The sequence below is a fragment of the Aotus nancymaae genome, unplaced genomic scaffold, assembly GCF_030222135.1.
Source record: "Aotus nancymaae isolate 86718 unplaced genomic scaffold, 86718_ANA_hifiasm-v0.15.2.pri h1tg000015l_0, whole genome shotgun sequence".
Classification (NCBI taxonomy): Eukaryota; Metazoa; Chordata; class Mammalia; order Primates; family Aotidae; genus Aotus; species Aotus nancymaae.
In genome coordinates, this window is record NW_026988426.1 from 291211 (window position 1) to 318673 (window position 27463).

Sequence of the window (27463 nt, forward strand, 5' to 3'; positions counted from 1 at the left end):
CACATTAAACTCCAGTCCCTGGCAGTGGCGGCCCATCTCCTGCCACGCTTCTTCCCATTGCTAATGCAGGACTCTGGTCCAGACAGAGACTGGCTCTGCCCTGTCTCTGGTCAATGGCAGTGAAATCACTGGCCCAGGCAGTCCAGCCCAGCAGAGCCAGGTCAAGAATCGGTCATGTTGACTGACCTGCAGCCCCTCAAACTGGCCAGAAGCAAAACCATGAGAGCCATTTTCTCTTTCGTTCAAATGCAGTTCTTTTCCAACATCACCTGCAATGAGCTTTGGTGCAGAGATTTGGGGACAGGGGAGGCACGTGGAGAAAAACAAAAAAGACCAGGCAATTGCACAAAGCCTTTCCCTGGAAAACCCAGGCTCTGGGGCCGGTGGGGGTCAGGACACGTGGCTGCCCCCCTCCAGCCATGGAGCTCTGGCTTTGATGGTCGAGGCACAGATGGGGATTCATCCCATTCCCCACATACAAGAGCTGTCTGGGAGCGGGAGATCAGCTAGGTGTGTATATATATGTATGTATGTGCATATAGATAGATCTATTTATATATAATAGGCTATATTAGAAAATCTTCTCTATATATAAATATAAAATACTGGTATCCAAACATGACACCAACGGCTAACTAAAGTGCTTGACAGGACTGCTGGGCCTGGGTGAGTTCGAAGGTAAACTGCTCATCCCGGGCGCCCAGGATGAGGGAGGGGCGCTGGGGAAGCAAAACAATGGGGGACCCCTTCAGTAGGGGGTGGGGGCAGGAGGTAAGGGTGTGCTGGCCAAGCTGGGCCACCAAGAGCACTTGGGCCACCCAGGCCTTCTGGGTCTCAGGACTGTCTGGTCACCACACCATCAATACTGTGCCTCGTCTTTCCCCCACCCTCCCCACAGCACTCCCATCCACGAGGAGCACAGCTGGGCCCAGGGAAGAGCTGTTCCCACAGGGGAAGGCTGGCCAGTCTGTGTCCACGACGTCTTCTGCCCATGGGGCTGGGAGCAGGGGAGCACAGTGCTGCGAGGGCAGGGGAGGAGGAGGGCTACTCTAACTGATCTTTTGAAAAAAATCCCCCCATCACTCCTCCAGGCCAGACCCTGTCCCCACTCCTCCTGGGCTTCCTGCTTAGGTGGGGGTGGGAGAAAGGAGGGGCAGAGGCCTTGTGGAATCTGAGGACAGCTACCTTTCACCTGCAGGCCCCAAGCAAAGCATTAGCACCTCCATTATCCCCAAGGCCCACAGAAACACCCACAGGCAAATGGTCATGATAGCTCTAGGGAGCAGAGGGACCCCAGAAGGCAGGGAAGAGGCCCCCTAAAAAACACAGTGCTACAAGAAGGGGTTGGTGGTTGGAGGCTTGGAGGCGAATGGGCTTGATGAGGGTCCAGTCTGGAAAGAAAGAACAACACATTTTCCAGTTAGGGGAGAAGAGCTGGAAGCCAAGAAGAAAGGCAGCCAGGAGTCTTTTCTCTTAAAAAATCGCTGTGCTTGGGGCGGTGGGAAAGTGTGAGAGAAGAGGCCAGGGGTGGTGGCTCACACCTGTAATCCCAGCACTTTGGGAGACTGAGGCAGGCTGATCACCTGAGGTCAGGACTTCAAGACCAGCCTGGCCAACATGGGAAAATCCCATCTCTACTAAAAATGTAAAAATTAGCTGGGTGTGGTGGTGCACACCTGTAGTCCCTGCTACTCAGGAGGCTGAGGCAGAACTGCCTGAACCCAGGAGGGGGAGGTTGCAATAAGCCAAAATCAGGCCACTGAACTGTAGCCTGGGAGACAGACCAAGACTGTCTCAAAAAAAAGAAAAAAAAAAAAGTGAGGGAGAAGGGAGCCAAAGGCAGGGCTGGAATGGCGTGGGAGATGCCACTACCCAAAAGAGCTAAGGACCGGCTGGGTGCAGTGGCTCACGCCTGTAATCCCAGCACTTTGGGAGGCCGAGGTGGGTGGATCATGAGGTCAGGTGTTCAAGACCAGCCTGACCAACATGGTGAAACCCTGTCTCTACTAAAAATACAAAAATTAGCTGGGCGTGGTGGTGCACGCATGTAATCCCAGCTACTCAGGAGGCTGAGGCAGGAGAATCACTTGAACCTAGGTGGCGGAGGTTGCAGTGAGCCAAGATTGTGTCACTTTACTCCAGCCTGGCAACAGAGTGAGACTCTGTCTCAAAAAAAAAAAAAAAATGCTGAGGCCTAAGCTCAGCCCTGGCTTGGACAACACAGACTTACAGAGGAAGGGGCACGGAGGCCACCTCACATCAGCCTCTTTTGGAAGGATTGTCCCAGAAGGAAAGCCCACACCCCACACCACAGAACCCCTGCTGAGGCACTCACCATGAAGGGGTTGGTGGAGATCCCAGCTGGCTGGCTCAGTGGCCTCTGCCCCAACTTGGCCGATCCTAAGTCCCCGAAGGAAGAGCCTGGGGGGCAAAAAGCAGTAACACAGCTGACACCAGTCCGCTTTCATGCAGGCGGACAGCAAGGGGGCCTTGCTAATAAATTGCAGGAGTAAGGGAATGGAGCAGTGGTAGTTCCCCGGTTGGGTCTGGTGCTTCCCTGGTCCCCACCCCCTGCTGGTCAGAAAGAGCACTGCAAGGGATCTGATAAGGTCGAAGTGACCACTGATCTCTATGCAGAGAGGGGATGGGGTGAAAGGGGCCTGTACCTCTGCAACTCTTACCATTCTGCTGCTGAGCCAGCGGGGTCTGCGGGGGGAACAGTGGTGCTGGGAAGGAGCTGGCAAAGGCCCCAGAGGGTGGCATCGCCTGGGGGAAGCCAGGTCCAGCACTGCTCATCCCAAAGCTAGGCCCTATGGAATGAGACACAGGCGGCTCAGGCGAACTTCTAGAAGGTGGGCTGGAGAACTGTTTTTCCTAAGTCCCTCCAAGATGGGAAAATGGGATATAGTTTTCCCCTGACAGGAGGTACCCAGTGGAAATACCCTTAACCAGCCATGGAACTCTTCTGCTTCTCACACCACCAAACAACCCTGCCCTCTCCCTGCTCCGTGGGCACGTGGGGCACAGTGGTTCCAGGCACGAGCGTGGTACAGGACTGGGCCAGCCTCCCACTACCTGCTAAACTGCAAAAATGGCACAAACTTCTAATGCTGTGCATGCCTCAGTTTTCTCATCTCTAAAATGGGGACAGTCCATCTCCTAGGGCTGCTGTGAAGATTAAATCAGGGCCATGAAGCCCTCAGCAGTGGGCCCATCACACAGCTCTGCTGTGCTCACTCTTATTCCTCTCTCTCTGGCCGTGAAGTTTCAGCCAGCATGAGGCTTAGGGGAGAGCAGCAGAGGCTGGGGAGGGCTAGGGTGAGAGAGCCTGGAGCTGATGGAACCAGGAACAGCGTGAACGTTTCGGGTGGCTTAAGCTTCAGGGCACAGAAGGGACTGGGGCTGGGTGCCTGAAGGAACAGTGCTGAGGGCTGGAGAGAGGAGATTCATTGCCACTGTCGGTCAACTTTAAAACAGTCTTCAATGCCATCTCCAGTAAGTAGCTGCCTGTGTGCTTCTAATTCTAAAATCTGGCTCTGTGACCTGGGTGCTCGGGGGCCTGGCACCATATGGGCAGGGGAAGGACCAGGCTGTCTGCATCTCCCGACAGCCTGAGACGAGGGGTTAAGGGAGAGGCTGCAGGGTAGTGTGCACCCTGGGAATCTCAGATGGTCAGGGCAAGGGACCGTGCTGGAGGCTTACCTGGCGCCAAGCCGTTGGGCTGGAACGGGTTGGTGGAAGGCAGCGGGGGCTGCGTGGCGGGGGCTGCGAAAGGGTTGGTGAAGGCTACCCAGGTGGAATGGGGAGTGGCAGGAGAGAGAGATGGTTATTTATTTTTTTTTCTCATGTGCTTCATCCTATGATACCTGAGCATTCCTCTTAATCTCTCCCTTTCCTGCCCAGTCCAGAGTCCCCAGGCTCCTCCTGGTCTCAGGTCCCCTCCCCTGGGACTCTACAGGCAGGACTCACCTCCAAAGGCCAGCCCTGTGCTGCCGCTGCCGCCCGTCGTGGCAGACTGGAGCGGGGTGACCTGGCCAGCCATCCCGAAGAGGCTGCAACACAGAGAGAGAAGTCATGCCCAGCTGCCAGGGTGGATCAAACCTGAGCGAGGAGCCAGGAGACCCCAACCCACCCTGCTCTCCAGGTTGACCAAGGAAGGGGAGGAGAGGGGAGAGTGGCCAGGAGATGCCAGTGGGGCTGGGAGGGGCAAGGCTAGGCTTCAGGCAGCTCTCCTGCCCTAGGGCAGACTGCCTGATGTCCGTACCTACCTGCTAGGAACACTTGCAGCTGGCATTCCGGGTCCCAGGAAGCTGCCCACATCTGCAAGGGTGTTTGGCTGACTGGCGGGTGCCAGGGGAGTGGCACCAAACGGAGTCCCCTGGTTGCTCCCTGGGTAGTTGTGGGAAATACAATAGGAAGGGCTGAGACAGGGTGGGAGGGGCAGGAGAGGAGATGCAGGTGGTGGTGGTGGAGAAGTGGAGTCGTGGCATGACAGGCACCCGCTGGGTTCCCTGAGCCAGCCCATTTTCCCAGGGACCACCCAGTTCAGGAGGTCTTGTCTCCTACCGAGAGTTCTGGGCAAGGTGACAGCCCAGCCCTTCTCCGTGTCCCCTGTGCTCAAAGCTGCGCTGCGGAGAGGAGAGCAGCTCGTCCTCAGGTCAGGCTGTTCTCCTCCTGCTCCAGTTTGCCTTTCATGTCCCACTTTTCCCTCAAGAGATGGATAAGCCTGTTCCTCTTCAACCCGCATTTCTATCTATCAGAACGTGGCAGGGAGGGGCAGGCAGAGGCGCCATGGAGGACAGCAAGTCCCATCACACTCAGGAGGCTCCTGACCTGTGCAGCCTCCAGCCTTCAGCACTGTCCCTTCCCCATTCAGCCACCTCCTCTCGGAAGGCCACCCTGATGCCCTGAGCCTGGACGCACTGCTCACAGGGCCAGCCCTGCTGCCGGGTTCTCCAGCCTTCCCTCCTCTTCACAGCCAAAAAGAAAAGGCACAGAGGGCAAGGCCCACATGGAAATCTTACAAAACAGCTGAGGGCCAAGAGTCCTGAAAATTCCAGGCAATCTTGTCTCAGGGGAAGACACCCAGACCCTGTCATTTTAAGAAAGCCTCCTCTCTGTGCATCAAAGTCTCCTCTCTATCTTGGGACCCTGTTGACCATTCTGGGCTGCTGTGAATGTAAAAGGAGAGCCCAGATGGAAAAAGGCTTTATTGGCCAGACACGGTGGCTCACACCTGGAATCCTAGCACTTTCAGAAGCTGAGGTGAGCAGACTGAGGTCAGGAGTTCAAGACCATCCTGGTCAACATGGTGAAACCTCATCTCTACTAAAAATACAAAAATTAGCTGGGCGTGGTGGTGGGCACCTGTAATCCTAGCTACTTGGGAGGCTAAGGCAGGAGAATTGCTTGAACCTGGGAGGCAGAGGTTGCAGTGAGCCAAGATCGTGCCATTGCACTCCACCGTGGGCAACAAGAGTGAAACTCCGTCTCAAAAAAAGCGGGGGAGGAGAGAGAATCTACCACGTGCCAGGCACTATGCATAAATAACAGTGACCCAGGCCCTAAGTTGGAGAAGCTGAGAATCTAGCAGGGGAGCTGAAGTGCCCAGTGCCTACCTGCTGTCAGGTCCCAAAGCCCCACTCTCTCTGAGGGTCAGCGCTTGTAAGACAGTGCTCCCCTTTCCACCTCTTTCCTAAATGCGTGGGCTTTCTAGATGAACAAGTGTGGCTGCCAGCTTCCACCTGGGCAAGGCTACAATGCCACTGTGTATACTTGGTCATCAATCCTTTCTAATCCACAGGATATAAGCCAGGCTAGAAAGCCAGATGGGTGGGGCTGGGGCCAGTGGCTCACGCCTGCAATCCCGGCACTTTGGGAGGCTGAGGCAAACAGATCGCTTAAGGTCAGGAGTTCAAGACCAGCCTGGCGAACATGGCAAAACCCTGTCTCTACTTAAAAGCACAAAAATCAGCACATGCCTGTAATCCCAGGTAATCGGGAGGCTGAGGCACCAGAATCACTTGAACCTAGAAGAGGGAGATTGCAGTGAGCCAAGATCGAGCCACTGCATTCCAGCCTGGGCAACGGAGCAAGACTGTCTGAAAAAAAGCCAGCAGTGTGGTATTGGATCTTCTACTGACTCTCCCTGCCAAGGCCTTTCCTTGCTTGCCTGCCTCTAAGTATGGTGTGTGGAATTTCCACGCGAGCATGGTGCCCTCTCCTCAGATGGCTGACTTTTCGTACTGTTGTGTTCCTTCAAGTTCCAGGAGTTTCCCCTAGTGAGAACCAGGCTGGGAAGAGAGGCTGCTCCTCCGAGGTTGCAAGCCATGCTGTTTCTCTCTATGGAAACTAGGGGGCAGAACCGTCCCTAGCTCAGGCGACATTGGCCCTTTGCACAGAGGTTGCATTCTCACAAAGGAGGCAGTGGACCAAGGAACACCTGCGCTCCTGTTTGTTTTTCATTTCATGCACTTCTCTTTTGTTGTTGTTGAGACAGGGTCTCATTCCGGTTGCTGAGGCTAGAGTGCAGTGGCGTGATCTCGGCTCACTGCAGCCTTGACCTTCAGGGCTCAGCTGATTCTCCCACCTCAGCCTCCTGAGTAGCTGGGACTACAGGCTCACACTACCATGCCTAGCTAATTATTTGTATTTTGGGTAGAGATGAGGTTTTGCTGTTGCCCAGGCTTGTCTCGAACTTGTGAGCTCAAGTGATCTGCCTGCCTCAGCCTCCCAAAGTAATGGGATTACAGGCATGAGCCACCACACCCGGCCCTCATGGACTTCTTATACCATGTAGCTAGATTTCTACCATGCCTTAATGCAGTTTGAGGGAAAGAAGCAGTTTTGAAAACCTCCCCTCTCTCTATACTCCCCCTCAGAAATATAAAAATAAAGCAGGCTTGTCAGAAGAGACACCCACCTCTCAAAATCTCCTCTCTCAGTTCACACCCAATAGCTAAGTCACACTCACGGGAACACCTGCATGATCATGGTGTGGTGGGAAGGGGTTCTGCCACTTATCAGCATTAGATCTGGGCCAAGTTGAGCTAGTTTCCTGCAAAAGGAGGCTCTTTCTTTCCTCATGGACATAATGCAGGAAAGCGCCCAGTAATGCCAGGATCCTCGTAAATGTTCGTTGGCTCTGGGTTTGGCTGTAGATTGTTTTTGTTGTTTTGTTTTGTTTTGTTTGAGACAGAGTCTTGCTCTGTAGCCCAGGTTAGGGTGCAGTGGCACAGTCTCTGCTCACTGCTACCTTAGCCTCCCAGTAGCTAGAATTACAGGTGTGCATCACCATGCCCTATTAATTTTTGTATTTTGGTAGAGAGGGAGTTTCACCATGTAGGCCAGGCTGGTTTCAAACTACTGACCTCAAGTGATACACCCGCCTCAGCCTCCCAAAGTGCTAGGATTACAGGCATGCGCCACCGCGCCCAGCAACTGCTTTTTGAGACAGCCAGATAGTGGACAAAAGGTTTAATGCTTGGGACATCTTTGGGGCTAAGGCTTTCCTTCTCTTGAGTCTGCCTAAAAAACTCTGTCTTTAGAGCCATCAATTGTGCTGGGAAGGCATTTCAGAAGGGACCCATCTATAACAACTTTGTACAGGCTGTTTCCTCAAGTGCTCCCATTCCTAGGAGCACAGCTTTCTTACTAAACTGGATATTCCTGCACCGATTTACACTTCTGCCAACAGCCCACAAGAAGGTCCTTTTCCCTACATAGTACTGGCCATTATCAATCTTTAAAACTTTTGCCAATATGATGTGCAAAACTATCTTATCCTAGTTTGCATTTCTCTGGTTAGGTTGAGAATTTTTTTTTTTTTTTTTGAGACAGAATTTCACTCTCATCACTCAGGCTCGAGTGCAATGGCGCAATCTAGGCTCACTGCAACCTCCGTGTCTCGGGTTCAAGCCATTCTCCTGCCTCAGCCTCACAAGTAGCGAGGATTACAGGTGCCTTCCACCATGCCTGGCTAATTTTTGTATTTTTAATAGAGACAGGGTTTCACCACATTGGTTGGCAAGGATAGTCTTGAACTCCTGACCTCAGGTGATCCACATGCCTCGGCCTCCCAAAGTGCTGAGATGACAAGTGTGAGCCACCATGCCCAGCCTATTTTCATATTTTTTTTCTGGCTGTTACCCTTGTCCATTATTCTGTTTCATATTCACAGAAGTTTCAAAAATACTTTATGAATACTAACTTCTGTCTGTTTTCCATGTTGTATCTTTTCCCCATCTGTTTCGTGCCTTTAAGCTCTGTTTAGGTAATCTTTTATCATACAGAATGTGACCTATGGCCAGGCACAGTGGCCCACACTTGTAATCCCAGCAATTTGGGAGGCCAAGGCAGGCGGATTACTTGAGGTCAGGAGTTCGAGACCAGCCTGGCCAACATGGTGAAACCCCATCTCTACTCAAAATACAAAAAATTAGTTGGGTGTGTGCCTGTAATCCCAGCTACCAGGAGGCTGAGGCAGAAGAATCACTTGAACCCGGAAGGTAAAGATTGCAGTGAGCTGAGACTGTTCGTGCCACTGCACTCCAGCCTGAGTAAAACTCTGTCTCAAAAAACACACAAACAAAAAAAAAACAAAAAACAGCAACAAAAACCGGAATGTGACCTATGTGATTTCTATTTGTTAGAATTTATGGAGATTTTGCTTCCTATAGTTTTTTTATCTGTCTGTTAATCATGTCGGAAAGCATATTACAGTCTCCTATTCCATTGGCTTATTAAATTCTGATTGTGTCTAACAGTTTTTGCTTCATGAATCTCACAGGTATACGGTTATTTTAAGTATATGATTAAAAAAAAATTTTTTTTTGAGATAGTCTCACTCTGTCTCTTAGGCTGGAGTGCAGTAGCATGATCTCAGCTCACTCCAGCCTCTGCCTCCCAGGTTCAAGAGATTCTCCTGCCTCAGCCTCCCGAGTAGCTGAGATTACACATGTGTGCCACCAAACCTGGCTAATTTTTGTATTTTTAGTAGGGATAGGGTTTCACCATATTGGCCAGGCTGGTCTTGAACTCCTGACCTCAGGTGATCCGCCTGCCTGGGCCTCCCAAAGTGCTGGGATCACAAGTGTGAGCCACCAAGCCCAGCCAACTTTTATCAACATAAAATGTTTCTTCTTGTCCCCCTCCAAAACAATAAAATAAGATAAAAACAAAAGCAGCTAATCAGCTCACGGTGGCACAGTGAGAAGGCTGTGGGCAGAGCATGAGTCAAAAGTCAGGGCTCTGGTCTCAGCTCAATCACTCTGTGGGCTGCATGACTAGGGAAACTGCTTAACAGCCTCATCTGTCATATGGCCAATTTAATTTGTAAGGGTTCCTTCCAGCCCTCAAAACTCTATGATCAGAGGCGCTTGGGTAGGCTCTGGAGTGGGGAGAATAACTTACCAAAGCTGTAACTTTCAGTTAGTATCCGACTGGCTGACAGTGAGGGTGGAGAAGAGAAGGATGGGTAGAGGAAAGGAGAAAGAAAATGTACATCACTGGCTTTTCCCAGACATCTGGGCCTGACAGGGAACACTGCAGCGCCCTCCCATGTGTCCAGGATATTGAAAGGCAGAAGGCAGCACAAATGCTAAGAAGACTCGACATCTAGAGCTTAGGAAGGAGCAGAATGCTTTCAGAAGGCCTGTACAGTCTCTTCAATAGCTAAATAACATAGTTCTTTTGGGTTTGTCTGTTCATCTGTTTTGAGACAGGGTCTCGCTCTGTCACCCAGGCTGGAGTGCAATGGCATCATAATCACTCACTGCAGCCTCGAACTCTCAAATAATCCTCCCACCACAGCCTCCCAAAGTGTTGGGATTACAGGCGTGAGCCATCGTGGCTGGCAGCAACATAGAGTTTACAGGCCTTTGGTCTTAAAGGGACGGATGAGGACTTCTGGAGTCTATCTTGACCCTTGACCCTTTGGGTCAGTGTACTATGCAGACAAGAGCATCTTAGAGAAAAAGTCACATCCATTTTCAGTTTTTCTAGGACTCAGGTCTTCCATACTTCCTAGTGAGAAGCTTCCTAGTGTATAACCCACACAACTCCTGCTGCAATCTTAGTTATTTTCCTTGCATGAAAAAGCAGAACAATAGACCCCCTCTCCCTGACAATCATGTGTTGGACACTCTCATCCTCTCCTGAAGCTGCTTCTTTGTGCTTTGCTGCTTTACACAGTTCTTTAGGATAGTGAGGATGTGAATGAAGGGTGATTTATGGATGTGAACAACTAGACATGGTTGGAAGAGAAAGGAAGCCAGTGGAGCAGAGTTTACCTGCAGGAGTTGGCTGGGCCTGGAACGGAGCTTGACCAGCTGGAGGGAGGCTTCCAAACACAGAAGAGCTGGGGCCACTGCTGAAGGCATCAAAGTTGGCAAAGCCCCCATGGGAAGGTGTCTGGCCTGTAGGTGGAAGACACATAAAGATTATATAGAAAATTGTCAGGTGTGGTGGCTCACGCCTGTAATCCCAGCACTTTGGGAGGCCGAGGCGGGCAGATCACTTGAGGTCAGGAGTTCAAGACTAGCCTGGCCAACATGGTGAAACCCCATCTCTACTAAAAATACAAAAATTAGCTGGGTGTGGTGGTACACGTCTGTAATCCCAGCTACCTGTAAGGCTGAGGCACAAGAATTGGTGAAACCTGGGAGGTAGAAGTTGCAGTGAGCCAAGATTGCGCCACTCTACTCCAGCCTGGGTGACAAAACAAGACTCTTGTCTCAAAAAAAAAAAAAAGAAAAGGAAAAAAGAAAATGTATATAAAAAAGAAAATGTATATGAATATCTATGTAATATATCTACTAATTCTAAAGGCCAAAGGCCACTCTTATGAGACATCTGCCTTTCCACAGGGTCCTCTTCATAGGGAAATGGGAGGGGCCTGGGGCCCAGAGCCACACCCACACAGGCGGACAGGGGCACTCAGGGCCTCCAGGTTCACTCCCTGCCCTCTTCTGTCCTTACTCCATGAGGCATTAAAATTTTTGTCAGGGCCTAGTTTGGGGCATGAAATTTTTTTTTTATGGAGGAAAGAGCTTGAAAAATTTTTTTTTTTTTTTTTAAGACGGAGTTTCACTCTTGTTACCCAGGCTGGAGTGCAATGGCGTGATCTCGGCTCACCGCAACCTCCACCTCCTGGGTTCAGGCAATTCTCCTACCTCAACCTCCTGAGTAGCTGGGATTACAGGCACGCGCCACCATGCCCAGCTAATTTTTTTTGTATTTTTAGTAGAGATGGGGTTTCACCATGTTGACCACATGGTCTCGATCTCTTGGCCTCGTGATTCACCCACCTCGGCCTCCCAAAGTGCTGGGATTACAGGCGTGAGCCACCGCGCCCGGCCCTGAGCTTGAAAATTTTTAAAAAAGGAAAACAGATTCTACGCTGCTTAGCCCTCTACTGGCTATTGCTGATTTTGGGGAAGAATAATCTTTGGGGAAATGGAACATGATAATCCCCTTCCTCCCATTTTAATAGAGAAAATAAAAAAGCCTATTTCCAGTGTTCTAAAAGGAAGTGCTAGGAGCCCTCACTATGTTTTAGGATCAAACTCCCAAACATAATCCCGGCTGTACTCACTTGACCCCAATCCTCCCAGCCTCACTGCTTCAGAGTGACCTTCACATTTGTTTGCATGAGGAGATCTAGAGCCATGGTCTCCTCCAGGGCCTGGATTTCTTGTATTGTAAGTATAGATGCTATAGGGAGGGTCCCATCCCAAGTCCCACTTACCCCCAAAGGCAGGGAATGCAGCAAAAGCTGGTGCTGTGTGGGGAGCAGCAAAGGGGTCTCCACCGATGTCAGTCAGCAGGTCAGTACTGGCTTTCTTGACAGAGGAGTGGGGAGGTGGCTGAGTGCTCCGTGCCTGGGATATCCGAGCCTGAGACTGAGTGACAGACTTGGAGGAGAAGGAATTTGCATATACCCCTTAGAATCGTAGACATGCCCCAGGCCCTCCCCTGGCTCCCCTCAGATAGGCAGGTACAGAGGGAAGACAGTAAGCAACTGCCCTCAACTTAGAAGTTTCCTGGGCAGGAGCTGCCTTAGCCCCTCTCACAGCTCATATCATCCTCATCTTCTCAGTATACCTGCTCCAAGAACCACACTTTTTTTTTCAGATGGAGTTTCATTTTTATTTTTTCTCTTTCACCACCTAACCAATGTGCTAGGAGTTTCACTTCTGTTACCCAGGCTGGAGTGCAATGGTGCGTTCTTGGCTCACCACAACCTCTGCCTCCCGGGTTCAAGTGATTCTCCTGCCCCAGCCTCCTGAGTAGCTGGGATTACAGGCATGCACCACCACGCCTGGCTAATTTTGTATTTTTAATAGAGATGAGGTTTCTCCATGTTGGTCAGGCTGGTCTCGAACTCCTGACCTCAGGTGATCCACCCACCTCGGGCTCCCAAAGTGCTGGGATTACAGGTGTGAGCCACCATGCCTGGCCCAAGAACCACGCATTTTATAGCACATAAGCCAAGGTAACCCTGAGATACACAGGAATGTTGCCCAGCAGTGCCCCTGGGGCTGATACTCCTCAACTTTTCCAGGTATTGGACACCGTGTCCTGGCCCCTTCTGTGTTTCTTTGATGGAATGGGAACTGATACTCTGACTTCCCTAAATACCACTTCCTGTTGGGTTCTGACTTCCAAAAGATATGAGGTCCAGAAGGTGATAAATACAAGATACAGGTTAATAGCAGGGCCAAGAACCAACTCATCACTCCTGCACTGTTGTGTGCTAAGTCTGGAGAATCTGATTCAGGAAACGGATGCTCTTGTCTCTCAAATCTCAACAGAAACATGAAGAGTAGATCTGAGAGTTACCTGGCCCGAGGTGGAGACAGCAGCTGAGAGAGATGGTGCAGGATCACCCAGAAGTGTCCGAAGAGGCTTCCCTTCTGGGATGGAGCCCTGCACAGGGGTGGAAGCACTGCCTTTGGTATAAGCGGGCCCCTTGACTTGGTCTGGGGGGACATACCTTTGAGAAAGAATAGTTAGGCTGTAAAGAGAGGGATAAAACTTTGGACCATGCTCAGCTTAGGTGTTTGGGAAGACACAGGTAACAGGAGTCAAAGTCTATTTTCACTTTTCTCTACTAATTCCCTTTTTTGAAGGGAAGTGAACAGCTCAGCAAAGTTCTGCCTATCTTGAGCATCCCCTTAAACATCTTCTTGTTTTTTTGAGACAGAGTCTCGCTCTCGTTGCCCAGACTGGAGTGCAGTGGCACAATCTCGGCTCACTGCAACCTCTGCCTCCCAGGTTCAAGCAATTCTCCTGCCTCAGCCTCCCGAGTAGCTGGAATTACAGCCGCTCACCACTATGCCCAGCTAACGTTTTGTATTTTTAGTAGAGATGAGGTTTTACCATTTTGGCCAGGCTGGTCTCGAACTCCCTGGTGATTCGCCCACCTCAGCCTCCCAAAGTGCTGGGAAAACAGACGTGAGCCACCGCGCCCGGCCCATCTTTTTTTTTGAGACAGGGTCTCACTGTCACCCGGGCTGGAGTGCAATGGGGCCACCCTGGCTCACTGCAGCCTCAACCGCCCAGGCTCAAGTGAACCTCCTGCCTCAGCCTCCCAAGTAGCTGGGACCACAATTACACGCTACTATGCCTGGCTAATGTTTTAATTATTTGTAGAGACAAGGTCTTGCTATGTTGTCCAGGCTGGTCTCAACCTCTTGGCCTCAAGTGATCCTCCTGCCTCAGCCTCCAAAGTTCTGGGATCATAGGCGTGAGCCACCGCCCCTGGCAAAGGTCCCCCTCTTTTATTTCCTGGGTGTTTCTTCAGAGTCCTTCTCAGTTCCACAGAAAAGCTGCCTGCTGTCTCATCCTCTAGGTGCTCACAATCCATACTTCTATTCTGCCAGCTCCTGCTACTGCTGAGACAATTCCCATCCACTGCAGTGTATGTGGCCTCTATTCTGTAAGTGTCATCTTAATCCTGAGGACATCCCTAGGAGGGACTCCACAGTGTAGTCTCATCCACATCAATCTCTGTTCTCTGCATTCTCTTCTCTACCTACAGTTACCTCCCAACATGCACACACCCCAGAGATCCCACAAGAGGAAGTGATACCAGGGGAGAGGAAAGGTAAGGGAGAATAGAGATGCTGTTTTCTTCATCAGGAGGACAAACTACAGTTGTCCCATGGTATCCTCAGGGAACTGGTTCCAGGATGCCCTGACACCATAATCAGAGGACGGGATGCTCAAGTCTCTTAAGTAAAATGGTGAAATATTTGCATGTCAAATATGTACATCCTTTAATATAGTTTAAATCATCTCTAGATTACTTATAATACCTAATACAATGTAAATGCCATGCAAATCGTTGCTATACTGTATTGCTTTTTATTTGTATTATTTTTATATTGTTATTTTTTGTTTTCCCAATTTTTTTTTTTTTTTTTTTTGAGATGGCGTCTCTCTCTGTGCCCAGGCTGGAGTGCAGTGGTACAATCTCAGCTCACTGCAACTTCCACCTCCTGGGTTCAAGCGATTCTCCTGCCTTAGCCTCCTGAGTAGCTGCAATTACAGGTGCCCACCACCATGCCCAGCTAATGTTTTTGTATTTTTAGTAGAGATGGGGTTTCACCATGTTGGCCAGGCTGGTCTCAAACTCCTGACCTCAAGTCATCTCCCCACCTCAGCCTCCCAAAGTACTGGAATTATACACGTGAGCCACCATGCCTGGCCTGTTTTCCCAAATATTTTGATGTAAGGTTGATTGGATCCATAGATACAGAATCTACAGAGGGCTGGCTGTACGTATAAATCATGAAATGGGCTCCGTGGCTTACACCTATAATCCCAGCACTTTGGGAGACCAAGGCAGGCAGATCACTTGAGCCTAGGAGTTTGAGACCAGCCTGGGTCACATGGTGAAACCCCATTTCTACAAAAAATACAAAAATTAGCCAGGCATGGTGGCACACACCTGTAGTCCCGGACACTGGGGAGGATGAGGTAGGAGGATCACCTGGGCCCTGAGAAGCTGAGGCTACAGTAAGCTGTGATTATGCCACTGCACTCTAACCTGAGCAACAGAAACCCTGTCTCAAAAAAAAAAAAAAAAAAAAGAAACGATGGGTTAAAGCAATAAAACTATAAGGTGTGTGCTTCCAGCCATCTCTCCCCATATATGAGATCAGCTGAGCTATAAAAATGAACTCTCACAGGCCTACCTCCTGACTCCAATCAGTCTACTATCTCTCCAAAAGAGAGGACACAAAATCTGCAGGGTTAGTGACTGAGAACAAGTTGTCCTTTCATGTAGATTTATTTTAGCCTTAACTATGAATGTGAGCGGAACAGATCAACCCAAGTCTATCCTTTGTGAGAAGGCCAAATTCAACTCTAGAAACTGGACTGTCAGATGAAGAATGTCTTGCACACGTTTCCATAGCAACCTCTTTCCTACTCCTTACCATCTCTTCTTCTCATATTTTTCCTGGAGAAACTCCTTCACTTTCTGAGGATCCCTGGAATCTGGTACTAAAGATGTCCGAGCATCAAACAGACCTAGCCAAATCTTCCGGCAAACCTAAAAGAATGAAGGTGTCAGAGGAGTTGGAGCAGAAAGCATGAAATACAAAAGATACCACTTCCCTTTTTTTTTCAGACAGAGTCATGCTCTGTTGCCAGGCTGGAGTGCAGTGGTGGGATACCGGCTCCCTGCAACCTCTGCCTCCCAGGTTCAAGTGATTCTCTTGCCTCAGCCTCCTGAGTAGCTGGGACTACAGGCATGCGCCACCACACAGGTTTCATCATGTTGGCCAGGATGGTCTTGATCTCTTTTTTTTTTTTTTTGAGATTGAGTCTCGCACTGTCCCCCAGGCTGGAGTGCCATGATTTGATCTCTGCTCACTGAAGCCTCTGCCTCCCAGGTTTAAGTGATTCTCCTGCCTTAGCCTCTCCTGTAGCTGGGACTATAGGCACCTACCACCACGCCCGGCTAATTTTTTGTATTGTTAGTAGAGACAAGGTTTCATTATATCGACCAGGCTGGTCTTGATCTCTTGACCTCATGATCCGCCCACCACCGCCTCCCAAAATGCTGGGATTACAGGCAGGCTGGTCTTGATCTCTTGACCTCATGATCCGCCCACCACCGCCTCCCAAAATGTTGGGATTACAGGCGTGAGCCGCCGCACCTGGCCACCACTTCCTATTTATTCATCAGTAAGTATTCATTGGCTAGGTGTGGTAGCTGACACCTGTAATCTCAGTACTTTGGGAGGCCGAGGTGGATGGATCACTTGAGTATGGGAGTTCAAGAGCAGCCTGGGAAACATAGTGAAACCCCCCCTCTACAAAAAAATACAAAACTTAGTGGGAGCGTGGTGGCACATGCCTGTAGTTCCAGCTACTCAGGAGGCAGAGGTGGGAGGATCATTTGAGCCCAGGAGGTTCAGGTTGCAGTGAGCCAAGATTGCGACACTATACTCCAGCCTGGGTGACAGAGCGAGACCTTGTCTCAGATAGATAGATAGATAGATAGATATAGCATGGACACAGTGCTAGCATCTGGGTTTATCTACAAACCAGACATGATTTCTATCCTTGCAGCGTTTATCTAATGGGGTGGTCATGTCTTAAGATACATAAAACTAAAGTTATAGTCATATTTTGTGACATGTATTGAAAAAGGGAAAACAGAAGGCCATGAGAATTATGGAGAACTGAATTTCGACAAGGGTAGGATCAGGGACAATTTTCAGAGCTCTGGCTTCCAGGACACCTCCAGAAGCCCTTGATGACACCCTATAAGTAAACCCATAATCTGAGGATACTGCTAATGCCAAGAACGGCAACTTCTGATCAGCAAATTTAGCTGGGGAAGAGGTTTAAGTCACTTTCAAGTAAAAGACATGCATTTAAATACAGGTTGTCAAGGCTTAAGGCAGCAGAGCTGGCTCTAGGAGAGCTTCCTCAGAGGGCTAGCCTAGTCAACGCTGAGTGCTCAAGCCCCAGAGCTCTGATCATTCTACCCCTCCATTGCCCAGGTACCACATTCTACAAAGAAATTGCTACTTCCCCTGACTACAGAAAAAGGGGCCTATACAAACCACAATTTGTATAACTAAGGTTCTGTAAATATACAAATGCACCTAAGGAAAGAAATCATACATATGAAAAAATTAAGAGAAACTGTAAGGTTTCCCTACAATCTTGAGGCAAAGCCCCACCTGCAGATAGGGTGACCTTCTCACCACTCCATTGGTGGCGGCTCACCTCATTTCCACGGGATTGCAGGAAAACTACTTCAGGCTCAGTGAAAGTTGTCATGGAAATTGACTTGACACGATGAGGGGGGTTCAGCCCTCTCCTTCGGGAGAGAAACACGAAGAGAGAGAATAATAATGAAGTTAGCATGGCAGGCTGCTCATGGGAGGAGGAGGGAGAAAGGGTGAAACAATAGCACATAAACTAAGCTCAGATAGAACACCTTCCCACACCTGAAGCTACTGTCTAATTCCAGGAGACAAAGGAAATATTTGGAATATTTGGAGACAAGTCTCCAAAGAGAGGCCAGGCCTGGTGACTCACACCTGTAATCCCAGCACTTTAGAAGGTGGAGGCGGGTGGATCACGTGAGGCCAGGAGTTCAAGACCAGCCTGGCCAACATGATGAAACCCCATCTCTACTAAAAATACAAAAATTACCCAGGGGCAGTGGTGCACGCCTGTAATCCCAGCTACTCAGGAGGCTGAGGCATGAGAATCGCTTGAACCCAGGAGGCAGAGGTTACAGTGAGCCAAAATCATGCCACTGCACTCCAGCCTGGGCGACAGAGCAAGACTCTGTCCCTGCCAACCCCCCACCCCCCGCCCCACAAAAAAAGAAGTCTCCAAAGAGACAGGGAAGAGAAAGTCAGGAACATCCTGTGAGCCTAGTCGCTCTGGAGAGGAAAGGCAGAGCCTGCCCATCCAGAAGGCTCCTCTAGCCTGACTAGATCCCAACAGTTTCAGTGTTCAACCTGTAGGCCAAGGGGGGTACTTCTGTGAACTCAGATGCGTGACCACTTCCCATTTCCTGTGTTATCATTGTTTTAGACCTGCAGCCCACCCCCAACGTCCCAGAGCCCACAAAAACACAAATCCCTCAAGCATGAGGGAAGGCAAAAATGAAGGCCCAGGACTATTCTTGATAACGCTAACAAAAACAGGATTTGGTGACAAAAAACAGTCTATAGCCCTGGCTGGCCCTCCTTGTATCTACACAGAAGGGTGGAGTGGTAATGGGATGGATAGGGTCCCTCTCTTTCAGGAAGTATCTCTGGGAAAATAAATATTTGACTTTCTTATTTCTAGATCTTTTAATAAAGCAGGAAGAAGTCAAGTTCAACCATGAGCTATGAGGCTGGCACGGGTGAGGAATATGTATCCTGTGGCAATGCTTTTGTGCCTCCTCTGTATGTTCTGTTAACTCCCTGGGAATCCAGTTCTGCCTCCAGAAACCCTGTGGAGATTACAAGAGAAGAGAAGCCTTCCTTGTCCCCACAGTGTGCTAACACAGGAAACCTGAGGCTAAGCCAGGCCGGGCTTCATAGGTTCCCCTGTCCTTGCACCTTAAATTTTATTCTGGTCTAGGCCTACTACTCATTGGATTAAAACAAAACTGCCCAAACCAAAACAAACTAGACTCTGGGACCAGGAAGGAAGCAGTCTCAGCAGATAAGGCCTCTTTAGACTTTTACTGTCATGAACAATAAATGGGCAAAAATCATGGCCAGGCGCACACTTTGGGAGGCCAAAACTGGCAGACTGCCTGAGCTCAGGAGTTCAAGACCAGCCTGGGCAACATGGTGAAACCCCATATCTACTAAAAAAAAAAAAAAATACAAAAAATTAGCTGGGCATGGCAGCGTGCGCCTTGCCTCAGGAGGCTGAGGTTAAACCCAGGAGGCGGAGGTTGCAGTGAGCCGAGATCGTGCCACTGCACTCCAGCCTGGGAGACAGAACAAGACTCCGTCTCAAGAAAAAAAAATGGGCAAATCAAGTTGTTCAAATAAAAATCTAGAATAGGGTCCTAGCTGACGTCTTCAGGAAGGCAAAGGGAGAAAAAGAGACAAAAATATTTAACAGCTGAAAATCCTGAAAATTCATAAAGAAGGTGGGGAAAACATACATTCACACTAACAGGTGCACATACAGAATCTAAGCGCTCCTGCCAAGTATGAGAGAATGGCAGCAAACATGTAAGCAAAAGCGGGGGCAGGGAGTGGGCGGACTCAGTACAGAGTGAACAGTGAAGGGCGGCCACCCTGCAGATGATAAATTACTCATTATGAGATTCTAACAAAGGACAGGACACTGGAAGCTCCAGTTGAGGCTGTTTGCAGCAATTCTGCTGCTAGACCTTTAGGTGTAAAAGGGTCTCGAAAATACTCTCATAAAACACAAGCAATATCAAAGAGGACTGATGCCCCCAAGGAAAGCTAAACTCAGGGAAAAACAAAAGCAAGGCTTTGTTACTACATATCAAACAATAGCTCTTCAACTTGATCTGCCCTGAAGACTGTCTTTGGATCACATTTCAGATATAGTCCCGTTTTCTCTCCTAAGGCCTCTCTTCCTAATGGTTTGGTTTGGTTTTGCTTTTAATTCTAGCCAGCCTGCTTTTATACTCTTTCTCACCTTAACCACTAGGCCCTTCCCCTTCAGAATGTCAGGACTTTCTGAAGTCTAGCCAGACCTCACTGTCCCTGTGATCTCAGAGGTCTTCTCCTTCACCTCCTACGAACAAAATTTACTTTGCCAAAACACAAGGCATTATAGGAGGCACTGTGGGGAATACAAAAATTATAGAACGGCGCTCTCATCACCAGGAGCTCACAAGAAGAATCCAGGAAGCCTGGACAAACATACTTCTCACTGCAGTAGGATACTATTCAGTTAGGCACTGATGGATCAGGGAGAATGTGACTCCAGGATGCGGAAGGAAGAGAAATGGTCATGGGGAAGGTAAAACCTATTATGTTTACACTAGAAAAACAGATTCTAAGCCTATCACAAAAAGGTCATTGACATTTCCTGAATGGATAACCAGGAACTGTTAGCTAACTGTAAACAGGGAGGTGCACTTCCTTGTTAGGGGGAGGAGGCAGGACTCAACCCAGGCATCAATCAAGATGGGATGCTTGGAACAACAGAACTTCTTATGGCAGAGCCTAGACTGGAAGAGTTTTGTTTTGTTTTGGTTTTGAGTGGGAGCAGGCAGCAGAGGTGATAGGATGATGGGAAGGCAGAGAAAATAAGAAATGATTTAGGTGCTTTGGGCCAAATGAATCTGATAGAACAGGATGTTTCCATAGCATAGTACAAAAAGCATTGCTCTGACCTTGATGTCTGTAAACTGGATTTTGTACAACCAGAGCCACAGTCTGGGGGCAGGGAGAATTCTCTACAAGGCAACGCTGCAGCCTAGGAAGGGGGCCTAGTTACATGGCCTATGAGTCAGAGTTTTTCTTTCTGAATCACAGAGAGGCCACTGCTGGCCGAGAGAAGCAATTTAGAAATGAGAGCCCCCTCCTCCTGGTAGCTAAAATCACGTGGTCTAGGTGTGCTATATTGCACTGGGTACAACCAGGGTCATGCAGCGGACCAGATGTGAGTCACTGGCCTGGAATTAAACAGGCCCAACTCTCCTACTTGCACCCAGCTCCCCAACATAACTCTCAGGTTTCTCCCAAAAGAAGTAATCACAGCAAATTCATTCTATTTCTAACCAGGAAGTGCTAGGGAGGAACAGAGATCAATTTGTTTTCTGAGAATAGAGTAAGTTTTTCCAATTGAAAGTACATTATTACTAGGACTCAAGCCTCCAGCCAGTCAGGTTGTCTTTATCCACTTTAGTTTCTTTTTCACAGGGCACCTAAAGGGCATTTGAAGTATTCCGAATTATTTGGCAGCTGAAGCCACTTGTATGTGCAGATGCTAACGTCCGCCCAGTCCTCTCTTCCCCCTTGCCCCGCCGATTCCATTAAGTATAGTACTACTTCCACAAGTACCACGCCTTTTGTTTTTCTATGATCATCACCCTCATGCTGGCCTATATTTTTGCTTCTATCTTGCTTCATAAAAGCATCAAACCTGCTCAGCTGTTCAGATAAGAAGGTTCTGCCAGGTCAACAATGGAAAAAAACAGTTCCACACAGCACCCAAGTTCTTTTTTATTTGTGCCAAATTTGGACTTGGGGAAATCCTTGCCTTTGAACATTTGTGTTCAGATTCATACACCCCAGATCGTGTTTCTTTGCTCTGGGATTTTACTCCTCTGCTTCTGAGCAGGGTACAACTAAACTCGTTTAGCTCTTATCGTGGATGCAAACATCACCATAAAGAGTCCCTGTTAGGAATATTCAATAGTCCCTAAGAGGAAGGCTCTCCCATTACCCTCTCCAGGGTCAGCTTCACTAATTTTAGGAAACCTCTTCCTGACTAAATTCCGCTTCAACCCATTTCCTTTGTTCCTCCTCAGCAGCAACGATAAACAGCTATCCTGTTGATTAGAGCCAGGTAGACTCCAAATAGCATCCAGCCGCCCTTCCCTTTAGGCTCCATTTCAATTTCTCCCTTCAGTCCTTACCTCTCTCACCACCCGCCCTCAAGCTTCTTCTCATCCCTTTAGTAATTTATTACTTCCTTAGGGGATTTTCTTTTTCTTTTCTTTTCTTTTTTCTTTTTTTTTTTTTGAGACAGAGTTTCACTCTTGTTGCCCAGGCTGGAGTGCAAAGGCATGATCTCGGCTCACCACAACCTCCGCCTTCCGGGTTCAAGTGATTCTCCTGCCTCAGCCTCCCGAGTAGCTGGGTTTACAGGCATGTGCCACCACGCCTGGCTAATTTTGTATTTTTAGTAGAGACAGGATTTCTCCATGTTGGTCAGGCTGGTCTCGAACTCCTGACCTCAAGTGATCCACCCACCTCTGCCCAGCAGAGGTGAACATGAAAGGTGACAGAAGAAGGGATAAAGGAATGGGACTAAAACAGGGGCAAGGTACATATGTACCTCTCCAACCCAGACAGATGGAAAACTACTGAATTATTGAACAACATACTATACCTTTCCTCAAATGGAGATTAAAATGCTCCAAGAACCACTAGCAAGCCAGACAAGGAAAGTAAGGCACAAGGAGGGTAGGAACTTGTCACAAATAAAGAGCTCTCAAGTACATTCTTGACACCCAGCCCAGAGCTCTGCCCACATTAATTCTGACTCCTGTTATCATGGTAAAGTTGGGCAGAAGTAGAAGAGGCAAGTATCTATTATCAAGGCCTGAAGAACGATGGATTGAAGATGGATCCAAACAGTCACATCAAGGAAACATGTCATACTTTACTGAAAAAATTGGGTGTCAAAGTTAGTGTCCATTCTTTGTCAATGCGATCTAAGGCCTCAACATCCTTTTCTTTCTGAGCAACAGTGGTTTATCCACAGAAGCATTCAGGCAAACCAGAACAAGAAAGAACATTTAAAGCATTGCTTTGCAAATAGATGCTTTTTAGCAGCAATTTTTACCCCGTCTTAAGCTTCAAATGACAGATTCATCCTCCAAGAGTTAGAAATGTAACTAAACAAACAAGCATATGTGTATGTCAGGGAAATTAAACAGATCCACATCTAGGTTAAGGAAATTAGGTACTGGAAGAAAACCAAATGAATAAAACTAGGTCAGGTGTGGGACCTATAATTGTGGCAGTATGTATGTAAATTTAGGAACAGCAGAAACTAGCAGCCTCTCTCTCAAGCCCTCACACCAACGCTGTAGGTTTTTGCTACAGCTGAGAAAATATCTCTCATTAACAAAGACAGAACAAGAATGAGCTCATAAATACAGGGATGCAGGCAGAGTCATACCCACCCACCAATATTAAAATGTGTATTTTTCTTCAGATCTTAGGAAATTCAATTTTGGCTGGAACAGTCAACTTTGATACATGGGCCAATCCAGCCAGCTGGGAATTCTAGTAATTTTGCTCACTGTCCCCAGACGACTCTATCCCCTTAAGAAGAAGACATATTTGTAATACACTGAACAGAAAACTGGCCTTTAAAATAATGTCATCCTGCTGTCTCCTTTCTCTGGCTATGGTGCTAAGTGTGGTACTTCTGTTTCTTCCCTTAATATCCTCTTCATTTTAACAAAGAATATTTCTCCTTGAGGCCAAGCATGGTGGCTCACACCTGTAATCCCAGCACTTTGGCAGGTAGATCACCTGAGGTCATTAGTTTGAGAGCCAGCCTGGCCAACATGATGAAACCCTGTCTCTACTAAAAATACAAAAATTAGTTGGGCATGGTGGTATGTGCCTGTAATCCCAGCTACTTAAGGAGGCTGAGGCATGAGAATCACTTGAACTCAGGAGATGGAGGTTGCAGTGAGCCAAGATCATACCACTGCACTCCAGCCTGGGCGACAGAGTGAGACTCAATCTGAAAAATACTAATAGGTGGGTGCAGTGGCTCACACCTGCAATACCAGCACTTTGGGAGGCCAAGGCAGGCGGATCACAAGGCCAAAAGATCGAGACCATCATGGCCTCGATAAACATGATAACATGATAAAACCCCATCTCAACTAAAAATACACAAAAATTAGATGGGCATGGTGGCACACACCTGTAGTCCCAGCTACTCGGGAGGCTGAGACAGAAGAATCCATTGAACCCGGGAGGTAGAGGTTGCAGTGAGCCGAGATCTCGCCAGCCTGGTGACAGAGCGAGACTCCGTCTCAAAATAATAATTCTCTCCGCATCATATCTCAGTTTGGTATCATCTCTAACCCACAGAACTTTATTTTACTTCATAGCTCTTAGCAATACAGAATGATTTCTTTATAGTCCATGGCTTCCACTAGGATGTCAGCTCCGTGAAGATGGGAACCTTATCACTACTCTATCTCCAATGCCTAAAACAGTGTCTGGGGCTTGATAGGCACTGAATAAGTATGTGTTGACTGATCGAATGAATGAACATACAGGCTGTCAGCCTACCACAATGTTCACTTTCCACCACCACAAAACCCTAATTTAAGATGCTAATTGGTTTCTGTGCCACCATGGAGCCATGCCTCCAGAAATAAGCATCCCCTGCCTCACATTCTGCCTTATGCCCACCTGCCAGCTCCCGCTCCTTCCTACAGCACATCAAAGGGACACAGGTAATATACTGTGTTAAGACTAGTAGCCTTTACAAGGATTATATGCCTTGTCCTTGTCATGCTAATTACAGGGAACTCCAGCTTTCTTGCAGTTTCTCCTGATATTTCTCTCCTTAGAATCTCAACATGCTTTCAATTCAGCTTCATTTACTGGCCCAGCCTCTTGATCTTTCACTCCACTCTCATTTCCTCCTAACAAAGGGCTGGTCTAGCGTCTCATTTCCCGAACACCAAAATATGCTCTCTAAATCCACCACCTTGAGAATCATAATGCTTTATCAAAAACCTAAGCATGGCTCACACCTGTAATCCCAATACTTTGGGAGGCTGAGGAAGGTGGATCACCTGAGGTCAGGAGTTCAAGACCAGCCTGGCCAACATGGTGAAATCCTGTCTCTACTAAAAATACAAAAATTAGCCAGATGTCGTGGCAGGTGCCTATAGTCCCAGCTACTCAGGAGGCTGAGGCAGAATTGCTTAAACCCAGGAGGCAGAAGTTGCAGTGAGCCAAGGTCGCGCCATTGCACTTCAGCCTAAGCAACAGAGTGACACTCCATCTCAAAAAAAAAAAAATAAAGAAGAAACCAGGTTTTTAATGTGTCCCAGATACGTTAGCTTTCTTTGTGTCCTGATTGAGGAGTATTATAAAAGGGACATGTTATCTGTGGTATACTTTAAGAAATATCTACAAAATAATGATAACAACATCAGCACTTCCCAGTTATTCAGTTTTATACATCAGTTTCATCCTGCTTCTCTTTAGTTCTCTTCAGACTCTAATGAGATTTCCCTTTTCATAGCAGGATCTTCAGGATCAGCTCTTTCTCTTTCGACTTTACCTGATACGTATTCTTTTTTTTTTTTTTTAAGACAGTCTTGCTCTGTCACTCAGGCTGGAGAGTGCAGTGGCACAATCTTGGCTCACTGCAACGTCTGCCTCTCAGGTTCAAGTGATTCTCCTGCCTCACCCTCCCAAGTAGCTGGGATTACAGGTGCCTTCCACCACGCCAGGCTAATTTTTGTATTTTTAGTAGAGATGAGGTTTCACCCCATGTTGGCCAGCCTGGTCTCAAACTCCTGACCTCAAGCAATCTACCCGCTTCTGCCTCCCAAAGTGCTGGGATAACAGGCATGAGCCACTGAGCCTGTCCCTTATACATACTCCTGAAGGTTGCCCCATCTCTCCCCAGGGTACTTTACCCACTCTCAAGTCTCTGTCCTCTTGCTACATTTGAGTCTATCTCAGTTTATGACATATTACTGTTTGGGTTCTCAATCATTATCTCAAGAGCCACGATGGCTTTTACTTAGGCCAAAGTTGAGTTCATCCTTACAACCCACAAATGCGGTTGATCAGAACCCAGAGAGAAGTTTAGCAAAGGAAGTTAAAACGAAGTAAGTAATTCCAGACTGTAATCTTGGGAGAACTAAACTCTCACTTCTGGTCTGCCATGATCATCACTAATATCAAACAACAAATGTTGGAAACAGCAACCCCCATATGGCATTGGATTAAGTTACAAAACCTCTCTTTGCTTCTGTTCTCCCATCTGTCTTGCAAGAACAATACTGCTCACTCCCTGGCTCCTAAAGGTATCAAGCCAGGAAAAGCGTTTTTTTTTGTTTTTGTTTTTGTTTTTTTTTGAGATGAAGTCTCGCTCTGTTGCCAGGCTGGAGTGCAGTAACACAATCTTGGCTCACTGCAACCTCTGCCTCCAGGGTTCAAGTGATGCCTCAGCCTCCCAAGTAGCTGGGACTACAGGCATGCACCACCACACCCAGCTACTTTTTGTATTTTTAGTAAAGATGGGGTTTCACCATGTTGGCCAGGATGGTCTCGATCTCTTGACCTTGTGATCCACCATCTCAGCCTCCCAAAGTGCTGGGATTATAAGCGTGAGCCACGGCGCCCCCACCGGAAAGCATATCTTTTTAAAAAATAAAATAAAAACAAATGTCTTAAAATAAAACTAAAAAATAGTCAAAATAAATCCCTTAACAAACCTATAAAAAACAGAGATCCAGGCCTAATATCAGATGTTAATCATGCATCTAATCAAATATTATCTTAATTCGGGGGTAGGGGGAGTGGAGAAGGGTGTGGAGGGATGGTTACTATATAACCAGAAGTCTAGGCTGGAATTCTGGCTGTAAATTCACTGGCATTACCGAACAGCACCAATACCAAGAGTAGCATTTAGATGATGCAATAAAGCCCCCCAAAATCTAGGAAGAGTTTCTTGGATCCAGCCGTGGCAACAGGGAGCTTAAAGGTGTAAATGATTACCCTTCAGGATGGCTCACCTAGATGCGTTTGAAAAAGCTAAGCTCTCTACCAAGGTAACCCATTGGCTCTCATCTCTTAGATTTCACAAGAGTTTTACCCTCTGGGTAGCATTCCAAAGCCCTGCTAAGATTAGTATCTACACCTGAACTCTGGACCATGGCTCTCTTCCAGCCACTATCTCTAGGCTGTCAATCTGGGTTAATTCACTTATTAAAAAAAAATTTTTTTTTTAATTCTGTACTCAAGTCATAGGAATTTCAACCGTTTCAACTGGCTTCTGCATCTCACACTCCAGCAGGGACACAAGCCCGAAGGAAGAAAGGTGCTTTTCCATTTCCAGGCCGGCTTTCCCCACCTTTTTCCTTTTTGTTTTCCACCTGCATGAAGTCTCCTCTCAGGGTGCATGTCATTTTCTGGTTCTTTAAGTCCTGACACCCCATCCCACCCTGAGTTCCCTTCCATCCTCCGCACTTTCTCCCTCTCCACTTGCAGCTCGCCTCGCCAGCTCAGGGAGTTTCTTGGTCCCTTTTCGGGCGTCCCTCCGCAGCACGACTCCGGCCTCGCTTCCTCTCCTCTGCTCTTTCCCCTCCCCATGACATCGCTGCAGCAGACGACCCAATCCCTGTAGCCGGCTCGTCTCCTGGCCTCCCCGCCGCCCCTTACCCCGGCGCCCTTCCCTCGCGCTCCGGAGCCCCGGCCTCCCCACCCCGCTCCCAGGTTCTCGGGGTCCCCCCCCGCCACGCCAACCTCCGCCACTCCCTCCCGGTCACTCACAGGAGGCCGGAGCAGGTGGTGCACACGAAGCTGCCCACAGTGATATCCACATAGGTGACCCCGCGCTGGGCGCACTCAAAGCAGTGGCGGTTCCCGGCCTGACTGCAGCCGCCTAGCTCCCGCACACGACGGCACCACACCTCCGAGGCCGCCTCCGCCTCCGCCTTGCCCCCGCTGACCCCGCCACCCGGGCCCGGGCCCTTCTTCGCCGCCATCACCAT

General features: G+C 48.5%; 1 protein-coding gene across 1 annotated transcript; it reads right to left on the minus strand.

The window, feature by feature from the left end:
• On the minus strand, positions 1–27463 carry AGFG2 (ArfGAP with FG repeats 2). Its single transcript, XM_064376381.1, has 12 exons — positions 27243–27463; positions 17251–17344; positions 15444–15559; positions 12841–12994; positions 11747–11912; positions 10290–10415; positions 4269–4389; positions 3970–4052; positions 3703–3786; positions 2682–2810; positions 2336–2421; positions 1–1391 (listed from the first exon to the last, which is right to left on the minus strand). The coding sequence occupies exons 1-12, from the start codon at positions 27461–27463 to the stop codon at positions 1332–1334; spliced, it is 1440 nt and encodes a 479-aa protein (XP_064232451.1). The 3' UTR covers positions 1–1331.